Genomic DNA, 25,319 nt, shown 5'->3' with positions numbered 1-25,319 from the left:
GGGTGGAAGGATATCGTGGTTTCCCAGATCGTAGACTCATCTCTACTATAAAATGATCGCACCCGCGAAGCATGGTTCTTGTTTTGTCTCGCCATCTGGGACAACGAAGCAGAAAAAGAGGGAAAAATAAGGCGCCTTCAAACAATTTTCCTACTCTCTTTTCCTTTGTGACTTCCTTGGTCACTTCCATATCTGTCACTAAAGAGACCTCTATCTTTCAATCATTACATCCAAAATGCACTACATCACCATCTTCCTTGCTGCTCTCGCCACCTCCGGCGCCATGGCCCTCCCGCAATCCAACATCAACGCAGACCGCTCCGTCGAGGTCATTCTCCGCGGCGATGAAGTCAAAGACAAGTCCATCCACTTCCGCCGCGAGCCCCGCAACGACCCCGTCTCCAGCTCCTCCATCGCTCAGGGTCCCTATAACGAGGTCGAGCTCGTCCTCGGTGATGACGTCCGCAACGAGGACCTCCGCTGCCAGATCCTCGACAACGACGATGAGCCCATTGTCATTCTCCGTGGCGCCAACACTGACGTCACCTTTTCCGATGGCGGCAAGGGCCCCTGGAAGTTCCGGACGCCTTCTCTTGTCGGCAGGGTCACCTGCGACCAGGACTTTGCCAAGATCGAGCCCACCGATCCACGTCTTCAGGTCGAGGTTCTTCTCCAGGACCAGTCCACCGAGACCGGTATCAGGTACACTCTCTCCGGTGTGGTCGAGAACTCCGTCGAAGTCAAGGAGAAGGCGAATTTCGAAACCGTCGTTCTTGATATTACCGGCGACCTTGTCGACCCTGCTCTCCGGTGCAAGCTCCTCGGTGCCGGCAGCCAGGCTGAGGTCTCCATCCCCGAGGCTCGAGACATCATTGTCACCCGCGGCGATAGTGGTACCAAGACCACCTTCGCTGATGGCGACGTCGACTCACCCGAGTGGACTCTGCAACCTGCCCAGCAGGTCAGCCAGATTGTCTGCAGCCCTGAGTTCCAGAAGACCCAGGCCGACGACAGTGAACTCGAGTGATGATTGGAGGGGAACAATATAGCGTTGCGGACTTTGGTTTGTGCATTCGAGCGATGGGTCAACGATTTTGCGTGGTTTTGGTTTAGTTTCGTTTTTGTCTTCATATAATCCCTAGCTACCATCTTTGCCTCCACTTATTGAAATATTATACTTCACATCACTACATCTTGTATCGACAACTTGGAACCCGAAACAGCGAACCTCTCGCACACCTTTCTCATCTCCGCGCAGGTTAAAGTGATCTGCTGGGCTCCGAAGAGGTGAATAAAAGTACTTTAACGTTAGCCTCTCTCCAAAGTTATAAGCGTATTATTAGCTGGGCTTAAGTACAACCGCACTATTAATCAGCATTGATTCGCATCACGATCTGATCTTATTATATAACCTTGAAGGAGTGCTGTAAGACTCTTGTTCTAGATTCACGCGATACAGACACAATAATCACTGTTCTCTGATTTGTCTTGCCAGGCGACCTATTCTGCTGGTGAAGTAGGGGCGATCTCTTCACCTCTTTGGTCTTCCATCCATATGCCGGCCGGTAATGTTCGGGGACCGGCACCAACAAAGATTACGGCTAAACTATCACAATTCAACAAAGCAAATCTGATTGATGCTCTTCAACGGCGCGCATTGAGAACCGCCCATACTGACCCAATTCCCCCAGGACAGACTCCGAAAATACTCAATCTGGGTCGAAAGTGCCGTACATCGGCTGTATAATAGTTTCTTAAGCGGAAATTATGACCTTGAGGCAAAACTGGGATGCCCCCGCATTCTCGCTCTCACATTCTCGGTACAAGTAGAAAAGAAGGCCATGACCCACTCCAATAGGACCAAAATGCGAAATATTCTCCGAGTCACTTACACCATCTAGATCCAGTGTGGAAGCCAGCGATGATCTACTCCACCCTGCTAGCGTGCGCGAGTTTCGCCTCCGCGGTCTCTGCAGCCTGCGATAGAGAGCTGCTGAAGGCGGCCTCGGCAGCATATGTAAAGGCACAAGCCGCAGGAGACCCGAGCCTACTACCTCTAGCAGACGATGTCAAATATATCGAAAACGACGAGCCTGTCGACATCAAGTCGGGCGTGCTGAGCACAGCCGTCACTATCGACTTTGACCGGAGCATCCATGACAGTACCGAGTGTATCGCATTTACGGAGCTGTCGGCAGCCACGAATAAGGATCCGTACGTCATCGACACCCGGCTGGTCTTCACTGACGACAAGATAACCTCCATCGAATCCATCGTTGCGAAGACCGGCGACTGGGCATTCAATGCGGCGGGGCACCTCAAATGGGCCCAGCAAGAGAAGTGGGATCCCGTCCCAGAGGACCAGAGGGATACTCGCGAGGTCATCCAGGCAGCCGGAGATGCATACCTCGATAGCTGGGGAGATGGAAAAGTCAGCGTGCCCTACGGCACCCCATGTGCGCGGCTCGAGGGCGGCATGTACACGGGCCAGTCGAATGCGAACGGCAACACATGCAAAATGCCCCAGTTCCCTCAACCGTTTAAGATTGAGAATCGCCGCTACGTCATCGATGAGGAACTGGGTGCTGTCGACATCTTTAACGATTTCCCGTTCATCGACACTACACGGCCCGACGGTACACCAAGCACCAATTTTCTTAGGGTTGAGGGAGGGAAAATCCGTTACATCCATGAGACTACCGTCTGTGCAACTCGGAACTGTGGGAGGTAAATCCCGAGTTAGGGAATAAGTGTGAGATGACAGGGGGTACGAATTCGTATGTCATTTAAGTTTCCATGAACATCCTACCTAGTTTACAATCTTGAGCTGTATTCGATGTCAGACATCCTTAATAATGACCAATGCCTTGCTGAGTACATGTAAGAGTCTACTACAACACATCCGAGATATAGCAGGAGCCCGCCTATTCCCGTAGGGAATAGGAAACGGTTTACATACCGCTATGGCAAGCTAGAGCAGTACGTACGACCATTCCTAGTGGAAAGCTCGGGATCCCGTCCGCTCTCCCATAGATAAGCCACTAAGGGCCGGATTAGTAGTTGGGTCGGTGACGACCAGCGAATCCCCGGTGTTGTACGTTTCTTTTTGGTACTTTCTTCTAGGTTTATTTCACTTTAATTTTGTCTTTTATTTCCATTCCTTCGCTTGTTTGTCCTGCGAAGGAAAAGGTGCCTTGGATTTGCGCAATGGGTTTGTGTATTGCGGAACATTAAGTTTGGCTCCAGGTGTGTATATCTTTCAGCTAGACTATATTAGTTTCGGTGCTTGGTCTTCCGAACCAGACTATGCGATTGGCATAAATGTATTACCTTAGAGGGCTGAGGTGGGCATTCTATGCTTTTACTGGAGCAAGGGCATCGTGTGCATATATTCCTTTCCATCATTATCGGGCACGAATGCCGGCAAAGGAGGGGACGATTACAAGCCGCCAAATGGTTCGCAACGGCGTCCCGCCACAATGATGGTGGCATCTTGAGTCGCAAGTGATTAAGGCTGACGCCCAGGGTGATGCTACTAGATGTCCCTGAAGAAAAACGAATAGATCGATGCCACGCGGAAAGAGAACCTAGGCCGACTCTGCAACCATTCGTGCAAACTGGCTTGGGGTTGTTTTACCAGTAGGGTAGAGAAAGGAGAGGAGCATAGAATGCGTTCTCCAAGCCGATAAACCTGATAGATATTGCCCCCAAAGCACACGGAAAATTGCAAACACACTATTCATCTGGAAGCGGCACCAACCTAGCACTTACACACTTACATTAACCCTCCTGTAAACACCAAATGAGTAGTTGAATACACGGAAGGCATTGAAGAAAATGGACAGGGTATTTGGCGCCTGTGATGATCGAGTGAAACTTTACGGACTTCTTGGTAAATGTGTCGATCATCTGGTAGCCGACACGGAGATGGTTCTTGACGACTTTCGGTGCATACCAGAAGGGAAACGTCGCCTCTCACTGAGGCAACAGCACAAACACCGTCTATCAATTCCTCTGTCAGACCTACAGCCCTTAGCCTGGCACCGAACGTATTGTCATTTCGCGAACCGGAGTTGGTCGAGCAGATTAAGGCTGTGGGGTTTTGAGATTGTCGAGAACGAGCTGCATGCGACGAAGGGCAACGATTGTCGCCCATTTATTGTGGCCCGCAAGGTTTAGATAGGGAAAGGCGGTTCAGGGAATATGGGCCGAAGGAAGCGTAGTGCAGTCATCGACAAACTCAGCCAAGTAATAGATTTAATATATCAAGCGCATAAACCCAGTAGTCTCTAGTGTCCTTCGGTGCTAGGAGCAACTCAATAACCAGCTTCGTGCTTGGCCCTGAAGCATCTGGACTCTAGTGATAGCCTCCGACGGCAACCACGCTCGTAATTGACTTAGTCCTATGATGTCGACCGGTCTGAAGGATATCTTCACAAAGGCAACAGATGTACTGTCACTTAAGTATAGAGTATATCGTGGTTAACAACGTCTATTAGCAGGATAGATAGGAAAGACGCCATGGAAACCTGAAATCCGATATCAAATCTGTAATCGAACAAGCGACCCCGGAATCTCCCTTAATAATTGTCTTCGATACTCTTCTTTTCGACGCGGCATCAAGCCTACCCAAGCAGCCACCGAGTCTCCCTCTCCGAGGCTCTCCCTCTCCTCCCGTACCAGTTCGGACCAAAACTCTCCCAGTCTTCCCCATTTGTCGTAGGGCCTCTCTTCGCTAAAAAGACGCCACATCTCGACAGCTTCGCGCGCCGTTTGCTCCTCGACCACGAACCATTCCTGGTGCGTAACATCTCTCCTGACCTCCGGTTCACCACTTGCTGAGCGGTTGGCATTGCGGGAACACCTTGCGCAATGCTCTATGCGCCGGTATTCGTGTAATGTCTTGTGGATTAGGGTTTCTATGCGTTTCGCGGCCTGGGGTATCCATACGCGGAAAACTTCGACAACCGGATAGCCGCAGGTTGCGTCCCATTTTGCGAGGCGATTGTTGACGGGGTCTGGACGCGGACGTGAGCCGACTACCTCGTCCGATGTGTAGCCAATTTTGAGGTATCCAGGCAGCGAGGGGCGTCTGAAGGCATAGATGTAGCCTGGTTTGAGGGATTTAGCTGAGACAGTCTGGGTCATCTCGTTCAGCAGGGTCTTGAGGAGAGGTAGTGGGCCGAGTTGCGAGGCCATGCGATGGAACTGGTTGCGAGAAATGTGTGTAGTGGTATCCCTAGGGCCGAATTGCTCTGGACTTTCAACGAAATTATCCAGAAGGCGCATAAGACCAGCATCAAGGGTACGGTCAGTGGTTTCTTCGTCATCTGGCGGATTTTGAGATGGAGAAGTATGGTCAGCTTGGGTGGTGTCGCTAGTTGGCGCGCTTTCTTGTCCTTCCTCCCCGGACGGCAACTCGTCAGGCTCTTCAAAATTTATCACGATGTTGAGAGATGAATCGTCCGTAATCTCTACGGAATCTCCCGCGAGGCTTTCCCTTCTTTGCGTATCAGCGCCAGCCGTGGTATTTGGAAGAGTCTCAGTGCGTGTTGATGACGGCCCTGTATCGGGCAACTGGCGAGAAGAGCTGTGGGTGGTGGGCCCATCAGCTGGCTGGCTTCCATTAGTGGAAGCATTAGGACACGGGGAGGGTTGGGCTTCCCCTCCGGGCCGTTCCGTAGCAGAGCGAATTGGGATATTGGGATCTCGGTCCTGGAGAGCGTTGTGAACGTTGGCAGACGCGGCTGTGGCCCTCGCAGACCCAAGATCCTCGGCAGGAGGGTCCGGCTCGGGGTCGTGGTACACGGCAATTCGGTTCGTTGGTTCTAGCGGTGCAAGGGGAGGAGTATTCGGTTGTAAATATTCGGTGGAGGTCGTAGATGCCGCAGATGAGCTGGAACCGGGGGTAAGAACATGTACATAATCCGAGTCGGGCACATCTTCCTGAGTTGTATCGCTTTCATCCGCAGCTTCAGGTTCACCTTCACTCTCGCTATCGTCATCGCTTTCGGACTCGCTTTCGGACTCGCTTTCGAATTCGCTTTCGAACTCGCTTTCTAGGTCCTCAATCTCGGCCCGCGCCTCCGCAAGCTCAGACATCCAGAGCTGCCTTGTAAATGCTCTAGGCATGAAGCCATATAGATTGGGATCGAGTCCAGACGCGCGAAGGTACTCGTCCCAGATCTTTTCGAACCATTCGTCGTAGACTTCGTGGGCTTTGTTCTGGTGCCAGCCGGTGATTCCGCAAACGGCGCAATGAGACAGCTCTTCCAAAAGGCGGCCTGCTTGCCGTGAGGGAATTTGCGCTTGGCGCAGTTCGTCTAGGAGTCCGGGTACCCTGGCCTGTTTAGCCCGGTTGATGGGGCGGGAGCAGTGGGGTGCATTTCGAGCATATGGGGCATAAGCAAGGCACTTTCTATAGGGTTGAGATAGTTCTAAGAGCTGACGCAGCCGGCTGCCGGACCGGAACACGAAAGTGTCGTCCCTTTGAGCAGGGACAAGGAAAGAAGAATTTAGACTGGCCATGTTGGTAGTTGATGTCAAGTGACCTGACAGTTTCCTGGCCAACGAGGAATCGAGCAATCGTGGACGTAATCCCCCCCGTCCATCTTATACTAGCCGTCAAGGCGCTGTTGCTTCTAATGAATACGTAGCTAGCGGCCTCCCTGGTAGGTGGTCTCTTGTAGGCCACACCCCCAGGCATTCTTCCTGTCTGAGCTGTTGGTGCAATTTCTAGGCCACCAGACAGACACAGAACCAACACAGAACCAACACAGAGCAGAGCCACTCGGCTATGCCGCGGGTGTGGCTTCTTGCATTCGGTTAATATGGTTGATTATGTGCCAGGGTGCTTCTTGGTCCTTTTGAATCCTGTAGGTGGGGGGCTGATATGCAGTGCGAGGGAAAGGAAAAGGAGACCGTTGCGTCCAGCATGGGAGCGTGGGCACGCACTTCCAACCGGGGACCAACGGCGAGCCAGAGCTCGCGTCGGCCGTGATGGTGGGGAGGCTTAGAACTGGCGCAATCGTCTCCATCAGCCATACCATCGTTATGGGCCAGATAAGAGACCAGATGATGTGATGGAAGCCTCCAGCAATGCTGCAACACAGAAGTGGATACGTGCTAAAAAAAGAAAAAGAAGAAAAAAATAGGACACTCGAACCATTGTGGCCAGGCACCTGCCTCCTTCCGTCCACACAAGTGTGAAGCTCTCTCCTGTGAGGCCTGAAGAATGAAGGCGTCTCGGCCCAGAATCACAGGCGGGGTTGGCGGAGTGAAACATTCCGTGTCTCGAAGTCGCCCTTCCTCATAGATCCTGCACATAAATCGATGTGAAGGTCGCCGCAATTGGCTACTGACTGGCCGGGGCCAGCTAATGCGCATGGAGGGGCAGTTCTAGTATTTCACGTTACAAAGTCGATTATTGGCTGTAAATCGAGATTTCGGGCAACCGTGTCGGTCGGAGTGTAGTTGGAGCGTAACAGCGCCCGCGGAGGCTGATTGGCAGTGATGGCCCTCACAAACCCCCGGCTGTCACCGACACTACTCGATGGCTTCTTCGTGCGACGACCCTATTGAGGCGGATAGCTGAGGCTCTATTAGTGGTAGAGGGAGATGATATCGAAGAGTATTACAGCACTTGAGGATATAATTAGTGCGTATCAAATTAAGTAATGGGAGTAGACTTCGTAAATGCTAGATTGGATATCGGAGAGAGTTTGTGGAGGCATTCTCAGTAACCGATTCACCATCCCCGTCGCCGCCCGTCAACAACGTATGGCAAAGACTCGATGAGGCAGAGGTGATGTTCGCATTGGCATTAGAGGGATATGAGAGGAGATGGGGTCCTTATCACCCATCTACGCTCGACGCTGTCCGCATGTTGGGCCTTCTCAACAAATCTCGGGGCAAACTGGGTGAAGCGGAGAAGAATGTTGGAGCGGCTCTCTAGGGGAAAAGAAAAGGACATCGGACGTTCGGAATTGGGCTCCCAGCCGGAAAGTTTCGACCAGGCATCGTTTAAGCCTGCGAGCGACGAATTTGGGTTGTCGAAAGTCTCGTGGGAGAATATAAATTCTGCAAAAGACGGGATCGTCGAGTTCTTTCTATGCGATATCGATCTAAAGCAGCTCTTCACTGCCGCGATCGAAGATCCAAATATCGGCGGCGATAGACTAGAGAGAAACTTTCGAAGGCTGCTGGTCGATTTTTCGCGAGAGCTACTTGTAGCTGCTGACAATAGAGTACTCCGAGAGACCGTTAAACTGATCGAGAAGAGTGCGCCGTATATTTCCGAGAATGTGCGACGGCAACTTCAGCCAGAGCCCTTTTACAAGAGCTTTCTAAAGCCCGATGACCCAAACGAAAAATCATGGAGGCAAAAAAGACTCAACGATTATCTCGAGGCTCTGCAAGAGCACTATCATACTTCGGGTGACGTTGGACTCGGTTCGGATCTCCGGGAAAACCGTACTGGGGAACAAGATAACAAGGCAAAAAGCAGCAAATCGGAGAATGATGATACTTCTGAGATATCTCTAGAACCGGGAACCGACGAAAATTTGATTATGACGGCTTTGGAAGAGGTCAAGGAGTTCTTGAGATCAGGGGCCCCTCTTGAGAACCTAAAAACCGGACTGAGGAATTTTATCTCGCCACGTAAGAGGCAGCTGGAAGAAGAAGCGCCCGGAGGCGGAGCTGCGAGCCATTCGGAGACAAATAACCTATATCGACGAAGGCTACAAGACGAGTGCAGAAGCTGTCAGGTGAGTATGGAGAAGTCCGAAGCACCCCACGTTCATAACTAATAGCCCAAGGGCTTTTCACGTCTTCTCTTCCCGATTTCGTCGACTACGCTTTCTGGTTTCTCCCAACAGCATTGTGGGAACCGGCCCTTCCTCCAGGCAAAGGCCGTGTTAGATGGACCTGCGTAAGTAGCAATATGTTCGAACCCAGATGTTCTTATTATTAATGGCGCCGCAGAAATGTGGCACATCCCTTTACGATGACTTCACAGAACTTGAACCCGGCGCTTTGCATACATTGGAAGCTGAGCTGAGGTCCACCAATGACACTCGGACAGCCAAGCAGCATACGAGGAACTTGGCGGAAAGTATCGGACGTGCCAACAAATTCTTGAAGCATGTGCTCTGGTCAATGTGTGGTTGGACTTCCGATGAAGATGGCGCATTACCGCTACATACCCTTCAACACCACACCGACAGCCTGAAAAGCAGCCAGAAAGATATCCTTCCATCTTTTATACTGTATTACCAATGATGAAAGTGGAACCAGACTTCGCCAAGAACATCTACAGCACATCAGCACCGACTATGACCTAGTTTTGTTCCTGAAGGAAGAGTATTACAAGCACAGGCACGTACTTTCTTGGCTCAAGTTACGCCATGTTTCGCAAATCTTCGTCAGCAGAGTATGTAAATGTCCCTGTCACACAATGTCTTACACAGCCGTTGCTTCTGGGCAATAGTAGATGGACTACTAATGGAAGTTCTAGTTCGAGGTTGATTCTAGTCAGTTCGCTTAAGTCTACGTGCATGATAAGTCGTGTGCGTTAGACTGCGTATGCCTGCCCCCGCTGGAGAGGATAGGCGAGGAATACCGGTGTCGCCCCTCGCCGGAGCAAAAGCCCAAGCATATTCCTGTCTTCGGAAGCAACTACCTGATTCATTATTTCAAAAGCCCCCACTGCCTCTCCGAATCTCAGAAGACAATCTACAATCAACTACCCAAGCGGGTGTGCGGCCGTCTCTCAGCGTCTCACGAGGAATCCGCATTAGGCTGGGGCCTTCGTTTCGAGGAGGGCTGGCACTGGAGGTCTATTTATTTCGTCGTCGTTTTCCTATTGCTAACAGGCAGCCTTATATTTGGCGTTTTGTGGACCATCTTCAAGGGAGATGTCCAGGGAGCGTTTGCGATTTCTAGTGTTTGGATCACTTCAGGAAGTCTACTACTGGGCTACGTCGCCGTCAGGAGCTGTTAAATACCAGCCCTTTAGATTGACAGAAGTCAAAAACAATATCTTCTTGCCTTCTTTAGTTACGAGTACGGGAACTGAAATAAAATAGGGCAATTAGTACGTAATGCAAGGGGCTGTTGTCCCAATACCTGCTCGTCCGGCCATCCATCAACTCCCCAAACTCCCCATAACGCGCCGACCTGAAAGCGGCATCCGCAACAAGCTACCTGCCCACCCTTCCAGAAATCAAAACCTCGACTCCATCGCCTCGAAAAGCACGCTGAAGTATGCAAAGGGAAATAATGTGTGCGGGTTTTCACAAAGCGCGCGTAGGATACGACGGCATCTGCGACGGTGTGAGGCCGGAGAAATATCATGTCGGGTTCGATGTAGGGGCCAGCGCCGGCCGTTAGCCTTGCGATGTCAAGGAGGTGACGGAAACGCCGTACGGCGAAGTCCCAGAAATTGGCCATTCCGTGGAAAAGCACCTCCTCACACTCTACGTTGCGAGCGTCATGATCTAGATGCGATGTTTGTTTTGGGATATCGAATACCTCCAAGGGAGTGGCGGGCACCCAATGGGACTTCCATCAAGCGCCGCTTGTCGGCGACGCAGCATCTTCCTTGTCCTTGTTTGAATTTAACACTGGCGAGCCTTGTGCTTGAATCTATCATGGGAATTGACTTTTAGTATAGATCCACTGCACCTCCAACGGTCGCCTCCAGGGCCTCCGGGCAGATATTGCTAACCATTTTATTCCCACGCACTTGAAATTTGCCCTATCTAGAGTTGCTATAGGAGGCAGTAGTTCACGTAGATATACTCCTAAGTGGTCATAGTATTTTAATCACCTTAGTAGGTTTTCGCAACGGACCCGGCGCTTCTTAAAATGGTTTATTTTATAGAAAGTTGTCTAGTATTTGATCCTAGTGTAAAAGCGCCGGTAGTAGGCTCAAAAACGGAAGCCGGCCATCATTGCAAAGCCAGCCAAGCCAGCTATTTCACTGCCAGTTCAGCTAGCAGCGAGCTCCATTAGAGCAGAAATATAGCAGATATTCGAGGAATCCGAGGAAAAGCACCGCCAATTTCTTGCTAACTAGCAGCATCATCTTAAAGAGAATACTATTTAGTAGTCTTTTCTTCCCTCAGATTCTAGTATAAGCTAAGCGGCATCAGCTACTTCTTTTTGCTACCGAGGGGCACTGTTACTGGAAACAGGGTGCCCCATGCCAGCAGCTACTGCTACGGGGCACGCAGCCCACAGACAGCAATTCCACTCGCCGCCATGTCAGAAAGAACACACATCATCTTTACTATTATATTTACGTATAACTTTGGCCTGTTCCCCTATCGCGCTTTACATCGCTTAGCAATAACTATATTTCTATGCTTAAATAAGTACTTCTTAACCGATATTATCAATACTACTTATCTGCCTTACCTATCTATCATGACATTGATTTAGAAAAAGATTTTAGTAAAAGCCGGGACCAAATCCGATTTTATCCTTTCCGCCTGTGCGCAAAATCCGCCTTCCTTCTCGGCGCTCGATGATAGAAAAGCTGATTTCCAGATGTCTAAAACTATCTCGCAGAACATGTCCGTAGCTCGGCGAAGCCGTACCCTCGTGATGTTAACTGCGCACTCCTCGCTAACTTTTCCCTCATTTAGAGACGAGCGATAGGCTTCTAGGAATTTGTCTGAGGCCTTGTCCAACGCCTCCTTCATGAGCCCTAGCTCGGCATCCCAGTCCCCCATCTCGTCCTCCTCACCAAGTTGTAGTATGGCGTCTCGAATGCTCGTCACAAGCATATCCCGCATCCTCCTAGCCTGCTCGCTTAGTTCCTCTGGTTGAGGCAAATAATCGAGGAGCATGGGAAGAGCTTGGCCAGCATGGCCCCTTCTCGCCGACGACTCAGCTGCTGCTTCACGAAGCAGAGATAGGCCCCCAAAAGCTCTTTCGACTGTCTCAGACACTTCTCCCTGGAGGGCTTGCCACTCAGCCAATCCCAGATTGGGATCAAGGGTCTTGAAGCGGAGAACGAGTCCGCCGAACCTTGAGCACATTGTCTTCAGCCATGAGAATTTAGTTGATAGGAGGAGGTCCTTCAACTGAGAAAACTCATCATCGGTCCCGTGTTCAACGGCTGGAAGGATGTCAAATTGGAGAAATGGGGACCTCGAAATTGGAAGTGCGCCCCACGCCAAGGGGCTCCCTGCCAATAAAATTCCCTCTCCAAGCGTGCTCTTCAATTCCATCCAGCGCTTCCCAGATCGGGGCTTTGAGATACGTAGCTCCAGCAGGCGCTCCTTGGCAGTGCCGTCCAGCTGGATATTGTCGGACGTGGTTGGACATTTGGCTATCACATCCAAGATAAGGGGTATCAAGTCGTCCTTCGTATTTAGAGCTGCACCGATCTGCGAAGTGTCGTTGGTGAGGAGCTCCTCGCTACCGGCTGTTCTTGATGTTTGATACTCGCCTATGTCACGATATCGTGTGCGGACCATCAAAAGGAGGGATAGAAGAGTCCTGGTTATTAGGACGGTTGAATGCTCTACGTGCCTGAATGCGTAGAATGCGGTAAATCCGAACACGCGGAGAGCGGCTATCCGTTGTTGTTTCTCTGTTTTCGCGGTAATGACACCGCCCGACAACACTCCCTCGCACCTCATTCCAAGATCGGATAGCTGTTTTGGATAGAAAGTAGCCATATGAGCAATTTCCCGGACCGCCTTGGCAATATTATCGCTTTCCATCGTCTCCGGAATATCTCGAGATACGGTATCAATATGCTGCCGTGGGCGTTCGCCCAGAGCCGCGGCGAGAGAGAGAGACGCGCCACATTCTATCAAGCGGTTGGCAGCCGTTTCTCCGATATTATTCACCTCGGTGTCAAACTCTGTCAGGCTATCTTGAAAAAGAGTCGTCAAATGCAAAGCGTTGAGCTCTTTGGGTAGAGAGGACTGCCAGAAGTTCGTCCAGGCCGGAAGTTTGTCAATCGAAATGGAAATATAGATCCAAAGCGCCATGCGAACACGCTTCAGTCGATCAATAAAGTCAGCTTTGGCGGAATCAGGAGCTGTGATCTCAGCCTGGCAGAGAGAGCGTTATTAGTGAGAGATTGGAAGAAATTGATGAATTGAAAATGGATCGCAAGAATGGGGAGGGTTCCGTGAACATACCTTCCAGCCATTTACTGACAACGTGATTAAAACGACCATCATACACAAGACGTATGTTCCTCGCCCCTCAGAAACCTTCCCGCCACTATTAGCCTCCGATTGCAAGAAGCGGAACAAGCAGAGCTCGACATATCGGCGGCTGAACCAGGTCAGCGACTTGACCGTTTCCTCCATGACGGTCACGTTCCTGCAATGAATATTCGCAGGTAATAGGCGACGGAGAGTCGGAAGTCCGCAATCAAAAAAGGCGGCTCCAGGGCTTCCTGGGAGGCTGCAAAACAAACAAGCAGTGCGCTTATGCTTAAAGTCAGTTCGGCATCGCTCTCGGAGTATTTCAGAACAACTCACAATCCAATGATCCTTCTCTGGGTCCTGCAGACCTACTGGGAATGCAACAAGCCTTCCCAAAGGGTCAAGTTCGACGAGCTTTTTCTCTGTTTCTCCGAGTTTGGACGCATTTGGCTTTTCAAATGCATCCCCAGCGCTTGAGAAGAAAAGCTGCCGAACCCCGATTGCACCAAATCTCCATATTAGGAAACATGGTATTTCAAACGGGAAAAGAGTACCAGGAAGAGATCTATTTTGTTCTCCAAGCCTGCTCATCAAGTCGAACTGGATTCTGACCATCGATTCATCCGTACCAAGAATCCCGGACTGGCTTTGGGCAATGTCTGGATGATAAAGAGTAGGAATACATCAGAATCAGAAAACAATTTGTCAGTAGGGAGTCGGCTAACAACTTACCGCTAAAGACGGATCCGCATTCAACGATCTCTAAGAAGTCAGCCTTGGTACATGGCCCCCGCCAGATTCTAGAATTTTTCGAACTGGATAGGCAGCCATTACAAGGGATGCCTCCAGCGCACTAGGAAATAACATCCATCAGTAGGGGGCATGGAATGAAAGCGGAAGGGAGTCTAGACCTTAACGCACCTTGATTCTTGATTTTCGGCAACGAATGCACACGCCTCTCTCCCGCGCTTCCTTCTGTGATTTTTTCTGAGCTACGGAAAGGGGGCCACATCTCCCACCCCTTCTAGCAGCCAGTAAGGGTTTGTGCTGTCTGGGAAGTGGATCTTTCTGTGGCATCACCTGGCCTACTGGTGTGGAAATCCTATGAGGTATCTCGTCACTTGAAGTATCCCCTATCAAGGGTGGCCCAAGAACCATTATTGCGTCGGGATCGGGCTGGTTAAAAGCTCCCTCATCTGAGTTGACCATCATAGTTGGGAGGCGGACGTTGTCTGACCAAGGCCGTTAATCCTGAGTATAAAAAGAGTTGATGGCTAGCAAATTTAAACGTACCAAGATGTTGGGCCACCACCGGTTCTTGAGGCCCTGTGTTGAGAACCAATGTCGGATCAAAACTGTCCACAGGTGGCTGAAACGCGTGTCCAGCGATATCACTGTACGTAGGAGGTAAAGGCATGAAGGTAAGATCAGCCTCGCCAATATCCATCGGCTCAGCGGCCAACATCCCCACATCGAGTGCGTTCATGCTTCCCAGCCAACTTCCTCCAGCCTCCGGGAAGGGGAATGACGAAAAGGGAAGTGGATGCATTGCTTGCGGGCCCAAGTAGTTCATCGGAGCTTCAGTATTCGATTCTATAAAGGGATCTTCCAAGGTCGGGATATTCGCTGTACGGAATACAGCCATGTCAGTCTCTCAAGCCTCCACGGGGGCGCGGCAACCATTAGCAACGCACAATTACTGTCGAGGTCCATGAAATCTTGAACCACAGCTGAATCAGCCTCTTGCAGAAACGCAACCTCGGACAAGTCGAGTGTCATCGGATCGAAGTCCGCACTGGGGGAGGGTCCAGTATGTGGCGGCGGCGCTTCGGTATGATTGAGGTGTTCATCACCTTCGACAAAAGGGGGAAAGGGGTATTCGGGAATATTGAAGAAGTTCATCTTATTGAGTCAATAGGCTTGATTTCTTAATGATAAACGGGCGGGAAATGCTCTGGGACGAGGGACAAACCTGCCTCTATATACTGCGATGAGGCAGGCTTCGTTACACGAAGCCGAAGAGCTTCAGCCAATCGCAGGCATTATCGGTGGAGCAAAATTGCCAAGGGGCCCCAGACGAGGGTCCAATCGGAGAGCTGATCGGTAACTGGGATCAGGCTTGGGCTGCATGATGACCAGGCTCAGTAGGAAGAGTAGTAGTACCTTGCGCAATTTAGTGATTTAATGTTGTTTGCATGTATGAGTACTTCATACTGCACCTCCTTGTCACTATCCTCAGAATCCCTGGTACGTCGAGAGGAGGATGTGGAAGATGCAAAGTAGCCAATCGTCGGACCTAGTGCTGCGCAGGCAGATTTTCAGGACATGGCTGCGACCAGTAATAACGAAAAGCGGTGTACCGACGACTCGTGCTCCGTGGTTGCTCGCGATGGAAGCGAGGTCAAGCTAAGTTGGGCTGAGCCTTCACTCCCTATCGAGAGTTCGACGCCCTTCAACGCCCATGTTGCCCGAAACACTTAGCTTCATGCCGCAGAACGGTTTTGGAATAGCCGTTGGCAGAACTGCAACCATAATGCCAGCAACAACCTTCTCGAGCTGGCCTTGGTTAAAACTCTAATCTTTCATACTGAAGACATAGCTAAAGTGATTCGACAATCGACATCACTCCTACATCAAAATGCTCCACCCCGGTTGTTGATCATTTTAGGTAGCCGAGAATTAATTATGAGAACGTATGCTGCAGGCCAACTCCAGGGAAGGGGCCCACACCCATCTGGTCTTTCCTCGATTGTACAGCTCCTCACGCATAACTTTATGTATGGTGAGATGGCAACAACTTCCGACCGAGCAGCTCAAGCAGTGGTGACAGTACGGTCAGTGGCCAAGTGGTCATTGGAGCGCTCAGAAGGTTAGAAAGTTGCAATTTTCGTAGCTCGTGGGAAGCAAACGGGGTTCGATCCTGGGAGCAACCCGCGAGCGAGCTTTTTTCTTTTTCTTTTCCTTTTTCTTTTCTTTTCCCCCTTTATTTATGCGCATTATCTATTTTAGGTTTTGACTTTTTTCTTCCCTTCCCTTTCTTCTCGCAATTTAGATCTGGAACCTGGAAGGAAAATATGTTTAGGAATTCTTTCACCTGCCTGTTTCTCCAGGATGAAGAATCCCCGGGCAAGATCATCATTAAAAGGATTGTTTCACGTTCCCGAACCAATGTAGATAATTGTGATATAAGGACTCTGCCCTGTAATATACTCCTGGATGTATACCGGCTTTCTGATCGATCGGAAACTTCAAGTCGCATTCGATATGATAGTCTACCCATCAATACTCTCAGATACCGCTACCCAGCTGCTTTGCCCACCCTGGTTGATTCGACCCCTGTGAGTTTCCACTCCATTGTCATGGTCCGTATTCATCTCTTCTCTTGAGACAGCAATAACATTCTCAGCAAACTTAAACCCCTCCTTCACAACAATTAACCTGTGACCGTGCGCGAATGCAACATCTCCCGCCTTGCTCCCGACTGAAGCAGCCCTTGGGACATTGACTAGAGTACAATTCAAACCTTTGCCCGCTTCCCGCCACTCGCTGAGCGCAAAGAAATGCCGCTGGGCATGAGCAGTCAGTGGTGGGGATCGCCCTGTCTCGGGGATAGCGCCGTCCCCAAGAGTTTCAAGGTTCGCGCTACAGACCCACATGTCGTTGTCAAGAAATACTAGAGTAGACGTCCCCAAGATACCCACAACGGCTGATATCATTGGGGTAATGGTTGATAGATTTTCATCTGCCAAGGGCTTTGCCACAGATGAGGCAGGGTCGAAGACTGCAGTCGGCCAAACTGTAAAGCAAAGAGATCCCCACTTGGAATATCGTAACGACTCAACGACTACCTGAGGCCCGGTGTGGTAAAATAAGACCGGCGGAAGTCGAGATAGGTTTGAGAATTGTTGACTTATAGTTTGGTCAACTTTCGAGTCATGACGGCGGACGCGGGAGCTTGGGATTTTAGCCCGCTGCAACTGTATGCCTTGCTTGGCCGTCAGTTCGGCATGATCCTCCCAGTTAAAGATGCGAGCAATGTCTCCTGCCACGATAACGAACCAAGCCCCGTTTTTCGGATGCTGGAATGCTGTCAACTTGTTCGCGGATTCAGAGTTAGGCGGACTCTGTGACGTAGATTCCTGGTCGCTCGAAGGGTTATGCTTCGAGACTTGTCGACCAGACGGCAGCTCCCAAAGCAGTGTAACCTTGCGACTAATGATGAGAATGCGATCTGCAGACTCGTTGACAAGTAGATGCCTCACGGCAACACCTGCCCGTTGACTGAGCAAGATTCGCGAAGGAGGTAATTTTTGTCGATGCAGTTTAGAATCAGCAGCGAGGTTTGATAGCGGCATGGGCAGCTCAGCGACAAGTACGTCGCTGAAATCATCGGCGGAAATGACCAAGTTGTGTGCTTCCCTAATCACAACTCTCTTGACGGACACTCGTCCAGAATGTTGGTAGAGAACACCGAGATCCCTCCCGTCCTCTGTAGAGAATAGCGAAACACCTCCGCTTTTACCCACAATAATGTACTGCCCATCACTTGACACGGAAAGCGGGCTAGTAATGTCAGGACCAAGTGAGATGCCAAACACCCGTTTCGTAGTAGGTGCAAGTGTCAACGCCTTACTCGCGCTCTGTGATTCGTTGTTGTTCCGGACGAGAGCCGCGGGTGACCATACTTGGCATTGTCGGCTCTGTAAATCTAGAATACGAAGCCCATCGGGACTGAACGTTATACGATTGATGAAGTGGTCCGGGGTTTTCACTCTGTATATAGGGACGAGAGTAGTCTGGCCAGCAGAGTCTTTGTCGAAGTTGAACACGTTGATTATCCCATCGCATTCACCACTTGCCAAGGTTCGACCATCTTGGGAACAGGAGAGTGACATCGCAAAGGCATTCGATTTTGTGAACACGGATGCCATGGTTAGGTAGTTGAATAAACACAATCGACCGTCGTTGTACGATACGACCAGAACTGGGATTTCCGGGTTTGGGTTGAATGTCATGTCGTCAATGCCATTAATCCCCTCGAGAGAACAGGTTCCTAGGAGTTGGAGGTCCAAGACATTCCATATATGAATAGGGTGAATCCGATACCCGACAGCGAGAAGCACTTCATCTGTAGCTGTCATGAAAGCCGCGCGGGAGGGTGGTACTTCCGGAATAGTCCGGGGTGAGTCCAAGGATTCGTTGTGCATATCGCCCCGCTCGGCCCACGATACCGACTCCTGTCTGCCAGTATCCAGATCCCTTCGTAGGAGTCAGTCTAAAAGTCATTGAATAATAGTTTTTGTTGGCACTTGGCACTAACCATTTTACAACCTGATACGGTTGGAGCGACCCAAGGAGCTCAGTATTACTCATGAATGCGAATTGAAGCGGACGTCCCTGGATTGGGAATGAATAGACCGACTCTAGAGATCTTAAACTCCAGAAAATGAGATTCTTCGGCCCGCACGACATTAGATACCGATCATCAGGGCTGAAAAGAAGGAAACTGATTCTCTCGCCATGGGCCATGGTAGATCTATTTTGGATAGTGTCGCTATCGTACAGCCATATTTGGCCAGTAGATGACCCAATAGCAAAGTAGCGATTGCCGTGGCAAAGAGCGGTTGCTGGTTCTTTTTGAATGTCTATCCTTGAAAGACAATCATCCCAAGTCCCAGAGGGCATTCCTTTCACAACGAGAGTAAATGGGCGGGAAGTTGATGGCATGGCTCTCGATATCATCGAATCTGGGGGGCAGAGCGCCGGGATCATTGAGTGGATTGATGATGGGCAAGTCAAGAGCTGGGAACGGAATTTTGCCGTAACACGGATTAGATCGGTTACCCAGGAATCTATAAGATGGGGGGCGGTGTCCGTGGGCTCTGTGTGTTCTGCTCGACGAGCCAAATGACCACGTAAATTCATGGCGGTTCTTGTGATTATGCTTAAGTCGCGACTTTTGGCGACGTAATCGATCCAATCCAGTACATGATTCCCGCGGAAGAAGGTACAGAGTTCGTCGGTTAAGTCGTTATCTGTTGAAGAGGACTTATATAAATGATCCGAGAAGAAGGTACATGCGTAGTCAACGAGAGATTTGTCAAACTGGTCAGTAGCAATCTGAGCCTTAACAAACCCTTTGGACTTGGTAGGGCCTTGATGCCGTTCTCGGATTGCATTAGCCCAGTCTTTGCAAAGATACCGCAGTAGCCGTAAACAGAGATGGGCATGCGCGGACGCTTCGTCAATAGCGAGGTTAGGGGATGGGCAGTCGGAAACGAGGAATTCTCGGGTAGTTTCGTGAATTAGATGTACTTTGTTGTCCTGGTCGACGAACACAAGCTGTCCGCACAAGCTAGGAATAGCCTTGTCTGAACTGTGCAAAGTCTGGTTCAAATCGAGCTTTACGGCACAACATAACTCGTCTAGCGAAAGGGGGCGAGAAGCCACGGCAGTCCAAAGAAGAATAGAACGCGCGAGAGCCAGCCTACGTGCGTCTCCTTCGATCGAATGCACCATACGCGAGTACATATCATGAAGGCCAGCCGGGACTTCGTTAAGCACTTCGTTCATAGCCTCTTCAGTCCAGGCATGTTCAAATTCCTGCAAGACAAGACGCAGCCATAGGAATGAGCCATTGGCCTTTCGAAGGATCTTCTCGCACATTGCTTCCCTATCCTCGCCACGGTCCAAGCGATCCAATTCCGTCAGTTTCTTAGATAAGAACAATCGCATGTCATCGAAAGTATCCGATTCAGATAACATGTGTCTGTCAACCCGTGGTCCAAGAGATGTCAGGCCGCGATCAATGATATCTAGATTGCGGCTCGCAGCAAATACCCGAAGATCCATTGGCAATGTAGACAGAAACTTCTTCGTGAACAGGGCACTAAAGTTTGCGCATTCGTCGACCCCATCAAGAACCCAGATATGGTGAGATACTGAAGGTGCCTTGAAAATACAACCGACGAACAGTTTTCTCCATAGGCTCAAATCATCCGTATTATCGATTACCACGCCTTCTATTTCTAATTGGAGCAATTTGTCCATTATCTCTTGATCCTGAGCGGCCATCTGGAAGGCTAGGGACCGGAAACTGTCGTGAAGATGGGATTTTCCATCTACCAAATTCTTGTAGAAGAAGTAGCTGCAGTGGTCAATGGGAGACCTTGATTTCTCGACAACGTGACAACTTAGGACCGACTTCCCTGAGCCTGGTAAGCCGGTGAGCCAGAGTATATGTTGTGGAGAGCCAGTCTTCCAAACGCCGAAGCGCTTCGAGTCGAAGAACCAGGTACCTGACCCGGGTTCTCTCAAATTCTGGAGAGTGGCAAAATCTGCATCAAAAGTATTATGGATATCGAGAAAAGACCTCAAACGCGCGAGTTGATTGGGTTGGGCGATTGGCCTTGGCACAAGTGATTCGGGTCTGGAGGGGCTCGAGGGGGTATTCCTGATCAGGTCGATGGCTGTGTTGAGGCTATTGCGAAGCATTCGATAATTAGGATCCTTCGGAGTGTCGAACTTGCATACATGACGATGGTCCGCATGCATTGGCGCTACTTCTTCATTCGCATATCCCAATGTTGCCGAATGCTTGTCCACCACCATTTTGCGGATGAATCTTGCCCTTACAGGGAGGGTCTCGTAGAACGACCAAAGACGAAGTGCTGGCGCAACGTGACGAAAATCGTCATTGATTGAAACTAGGGCCTGAGAGGTTTGTTCGAGGTCTCCAACGTACGACTTTTTGATTCCGGAAGTAGTGAGAATGGTATTAAGCATCGCAGCTAGATTGGATCCGTGATGCGGAGTGCCGAGGAAGAAGATTGAGTGGATACGTTTGGCAAGTCGATGACACGTAGGGTCCTTGCATGCTGAAAGATACGCCTTTTTGGCAATACAACCACCCATGCTGTGGCAAACAAGGACTATTTGTGTACCACCGAGTCGAATAGAAGGATCATTTTTCAAGGCGTTAAGAAGTGACGTCGAAAAGTCGTGAATTGTGAGAGGAGTCTGTCGCCGTTCGCTCCAGTCGGCGTCGTAGCCAAAGACGTGGATACGAACATCTTGAAACCCTTCATCCTGAGGAAGCCATTGCTGGGGCCAGAAGTGAGATAGATCTGGAGAGTAAGACCATGACTTTCGACTGCCACCACCAAGACCATGGATGAACACGATGTCGGCGATGGCGGTAAGCGGCGGTATCGGGTTGTGAATTGTCGTCAGTCCCAGAGGACCCTTCACCTCGTCTAATACATCTAAGGTTGCTTGGTCGGCTCTAGGTCTAGAAACACGACGACGAAGTACAGAACGACCTTCACTTTTCAAGCGAGACAGAAAGTCGGCAAGAGATGTCCATCGTAGCTATTCTCGTGGAGTGGGGTCAATATTGTTGCGGCTGGGCGACGCGTGAATGTATCTGTCAACTTACTTGATCCATCAGTTACGGCCAATCCGGCGTCATCGTAGGGCGATCCGATGAGGGACAGAAACGAATATTAGCTGCTAGCAAAAAAGACACCCCAAATCAGAGCACCACTGGAGCGTTTCCAAAAAAATTTAGGACTCGAGGAAAGAGCCTTGCTTGAGCGGGGCCTCCATCCATTCATAAACGCCAATCGGGATGAATTATTAAACGCCCAGGATCCTGCTATGCAATATGCAGGAATCGCTCGTCAGTTGGTCCATGATGCCCTAGTTCTATCCTAAGCTCGGATCAATGACATTCACGAATCACTACCCGCAAACTGTTGCGCCCATACATGACGTGGAGAGAAATTAAAAAATGTTACCAGATAACACATTTAATTACTTCGTAATGGGGGTCAAACTGCTACAATGAAAGGCTCACTGGCCTTGGTCTCAGTTCACACCCCTCAATGCGAATTTACCGTTGCAACAAAAGACTGTTCATAATTGTCTCACGGAGACCAATTGTCAAGATCTGTCTAGAAATAGGTTAAACTATAGCACGAGGCATATATACATACCCTCGAAATTGTCTCTTGACCTTTTCTTTTCCTGCCCCGCCCCCCAATGTTTACCTGTCGGAGATTACTACTGATACAATTCAAGGGTTGATGTGGCTGGCGATGTCGGGGTCGACTAACTCAGATGTTTTCGTGTGGCTTTGAATGCAGGGCTTTTCCCACCAGCCGTAGCATCTCATCCCAAGGCTCGTCAGGCCGAAGCCTGGTGGCCACTGATCGCGGGGTGCGATGATACCTCGGTACATTGATTGCAACAAGGCGTCTTCTGGCCAGGTTTATTTTGTAATAACCAGGGGAGTGAGGGCTACATGGATTCCCGGCTTGGGCAAATCTCTACGGAGTACTAGTACGTAGTGCACTCCGTAAATGCAAGGGACAGTGCCTGGTAATTGGGGAAACTGGTAAATATTTGCTTCGTAATGGGGAAATAATAGGGGTCGGAATACCAGGATGGCTTGTGTCGCGTCGGTTTTATGTCGCACACATCCTAACGGGTGTGGGGTATTATTGTGGGTAGCGTACCTTTCAAATTGTTCATCCAATGCGGAGGCTGTGCAACGGAAACTTATGTGAATCCGAAGCCGTTATTTATTTTTCCCCTTTCCCTCCTTCTTATCCTCGTGGTTTTAATTCAATCATCATCATAGTGGATTTTTATACCCGACACGACAAGTACCGTCAACCCATGCTAGCCTGCGACTTAGTCGGTCAACATGGTGGGTTTTTCTTCCTCGGTCTCACGCCAAGACGGGGCCGAAATCCTAGTTCCATATCAACATCTAATCTCGACCCTCTAGCTTTCACCACGCGAATCCGACAACAAAGGCCTTAATGGCCGCCAAATAACTGGCATCGTGATCGGCGTCTGCGCTGCTTCCTTCGTCTTCGCCGCCCTTGCCGTATGCTTCTGTTTCAACTTGCGCGCACGACGCCGCGAGGGTCCCCTTCCAGACAACGATTCTGACACACACGATGGGTCACTAAAAGAGACGGAAAGACAAGGAGTGCCCTTTAGAATGAAAAGGCTAGGTGGGAAGAAGGGTCACGAAAGAATAAGGGAGACGGAGGGGCAGGGTGGTTCTGCATGGGGCGAGGAGGTTGAACGCCTGCCTGCTGCATATCGGGCATGAAATCAAGGCAGCGGCCGACGTGATTCTTGGGATGGCGAATTGTCTCAAGGTGTGTAATTAATAATATATGTATTGAATAGGAATAAGGGCTGTGTTGGAGGTCTATTAGTTATTTTTTAAAGGGCAGTCGGTTTAGTGATAGCGTTCGCTCGGAGTTGGCAGCGGGCAAGATGAATTGATAAAAATATATAGATTTTACTGACCTATTAATATATTCCTAGGAACTCGAAACTTGCCGTGGCTAAATAAGGAAATTCTTCACGAACATCTCCATAAACAATTTTCTTTTTCTTAGAGATATTTTTAGAAAGAAGTATTATGACAGGGAAAAAGGTGACAGCAGTGGAAGTAGTGACGTTCCCTCAAGGGACTGCAAGGATGGGGGCGGAAGAACATTATTCCTTGCCATAGGCCATGATCATGGTTATTTCTTTTCTTTTCTTTCCTCCCCGGAGAGGAAAAACAACTTCGACAAGTTCATATTATTGTATCATTTCTCAGGTCTGTCAATATCATTCGAAAGAGTTACAGGCTCCAACTGACATCATACTAGTCCTCGCCTGCCATCAATTACGGTGACGGCGCCAAACATTATCCCCCAGGGCAAATTTGAGCCTGTTTCTAGTCTCTGTACCGTTCTCAAACAACTCCATGGTTGTGCAGAACATTGTCATGGGTACATTTCTGAGGATGATCACAAGTTTCTTGTCTACACATCCAAATGTTATGGTGGTGGACCGGTTTCCCCCGCTACTCTTGATTATCTCCTCAGTCAGAGTAACGAACCACGACTTAAGCGCGTGAAGCGTTACAAAATCTCTTTGGCCCTCGCATCCTCTGTGCTACAGCTTCTGGACTCTCCGTGGATGCCCGAATCCTTCACCTTCTGCAAAAGAGATATTGTATTCGTGCCTGATGCGGATGATCCCCAAAGCCTCGTTCTTGATCGGCCGTACATCAAGAAGGACTTGATCCCAATGTCAGGTCGTGGTGCGCAGGATAGTGAATCTCCAAGGGATAGAACCCCACACTAGTTCTCCAAACCGCTGGGCTGTCTGGGGATCTTGTTATTGGAGCTCTGTTTCGACATGGTCCTTGATGAGTGGGCCAGAAAGAACAACCTTCGAGGAGAACTTGACAGCCAACAAAGCAGACTATTTGACACCCTTTCTGACTTTCTAGTTGCAAAGTCATGGCGCTCTCACGTAGAAGAGGAGGCAGGAGAGGATTACATGAGGGCTGTCGAATGGTGCTTTGAAGGGAACCGGTACTCTATACCCGATTCTTGGAGACTTGATATGTTTCACGAAGTGGTACTCCCCTTACAGCGTTGCTGCGATCATATGTGCGGCCCTATTCAAAATAGCTGATGGTATTGGTATGAAGCAGCTGGTAATACTGCGCAGTACCTAGAAGAATACGCTTAGCATTAAATATATTGCTAATGTACGAGTTCCGGAACCTGGTGTACCGTACTCTCAAAAATCGACGCACAGAAGTCCATGGACGAAGCCCCGAGCGCATGTAATCCTAGAAGTAGGCATCAGGTTAACAACTCAATGTATGGATATATAAGCAGTTAGCCAAAGAAGGTTGAAGTAAAGACGTTGCAAATCTCGTTCGATTGGATCGTTTTGGGCTGGAGTAGATGCAATTTGTTTGGCCTTGACATGACCGGATCTACCATCTTCTGCTTCCATGATAGAAATCGTTGTTCTTGTCTATTCTCGGCGAATTCTCGAAGGACAGATGTCTCCTCCGCGGCTAGCTTCTCTTCATTATGGAGGAATGTTGCAAAATCCCCTTACATCAAGTACCAAGGGCTGGAATTTCTCGACTTTTTCATGCCACCGACACCGATATGAGTCCGCATATGAGCTGTTTCTGTGGTCTCCTTAGGCGGACATTTTAGCCATAGAAAGGTTAATTAGTCAAGAGTTCTGGAGTCTTGTTCTGGAATCCGTGCCACCGGTGACTCGTGAGGAAGCGTTGGCTTTCCGGAGCAAGATCTACGGCTG

The 25,319-nt window shown here is 49.8% G+C and overlaps 1 protein-coding gene and 3 pseudogenes across 1 annotated transcript; 2 read left to right on the top strand and 2 right to left on the bottom strand.

Moving 5' to 3' along the window:
- Window positions 1-235: 235 nt before the first annotated feature.
- On the top strand, window positions 236-1,027 carry SAPIO_CDS9018 (annotated as a pseudogene; the record flags this gene model as incomplete).
- An 894-nt stretch (window positions 1,028-1,921) lies between these two features.
- Window positions 1,922-2,731, top strand: SAPIO_CDS9017 (annotated as a pseudogene; the record flags this gene model as incomplete).
- Window positions 2,732-4,542: 1,811 nt separating this feature from the next.
- On the bottom strand, window positions 4,543-6,528 carry SAPIO_CDS9016 (annotated as a pseudogene; the record flags this gene model as incomplete).
- Window positions 6,529-11,441: 4,913 nt separating this feature from the next.
- SAPIO_CDS9015 (uncharacterized protein) lies at window positions 11,442-15,077 on the bottom strand (the record flags this gene model as incomplete). Its single annotated transcript, XM_016790522.1, has 6 exons — window positions 11,442-13,073; window positions 13,164-13,177; window positions 13,805-13,834; window positions 13,908-13,937; window positions 14,469-14,801; window positions 14,870-15,077. 6 exons carry the CDS (start codon window positions 15,075-15,077, stop codon window positions 11,442-11,444), a joined length of 2,247 nt encoding a protein of 748 aa, XP_016639825.1.
- Between the last annotated feature and the right edge of the window lie 10,242 nt (window positions 15,078-25,319).

The sequence above is a fragment of the Scedosporium apiospermum genome (assembly GCF_000732125.1).
Source record: "Scedosporium apiospermum strain IHEM 14462 chromosome Unknown SEQ_SAPIO_0132, whole genome shotgun sequence".
Lineage (NCBI taxonomy): Eukaryota > Fungi > Ascomycota > Sordariomycetes > Microascales > Microascaceae > Scedosporium > Scedosporium apiospermum.
This window is presented reverse-complemented; position numbering and strand designations above follow the sequence as displayed.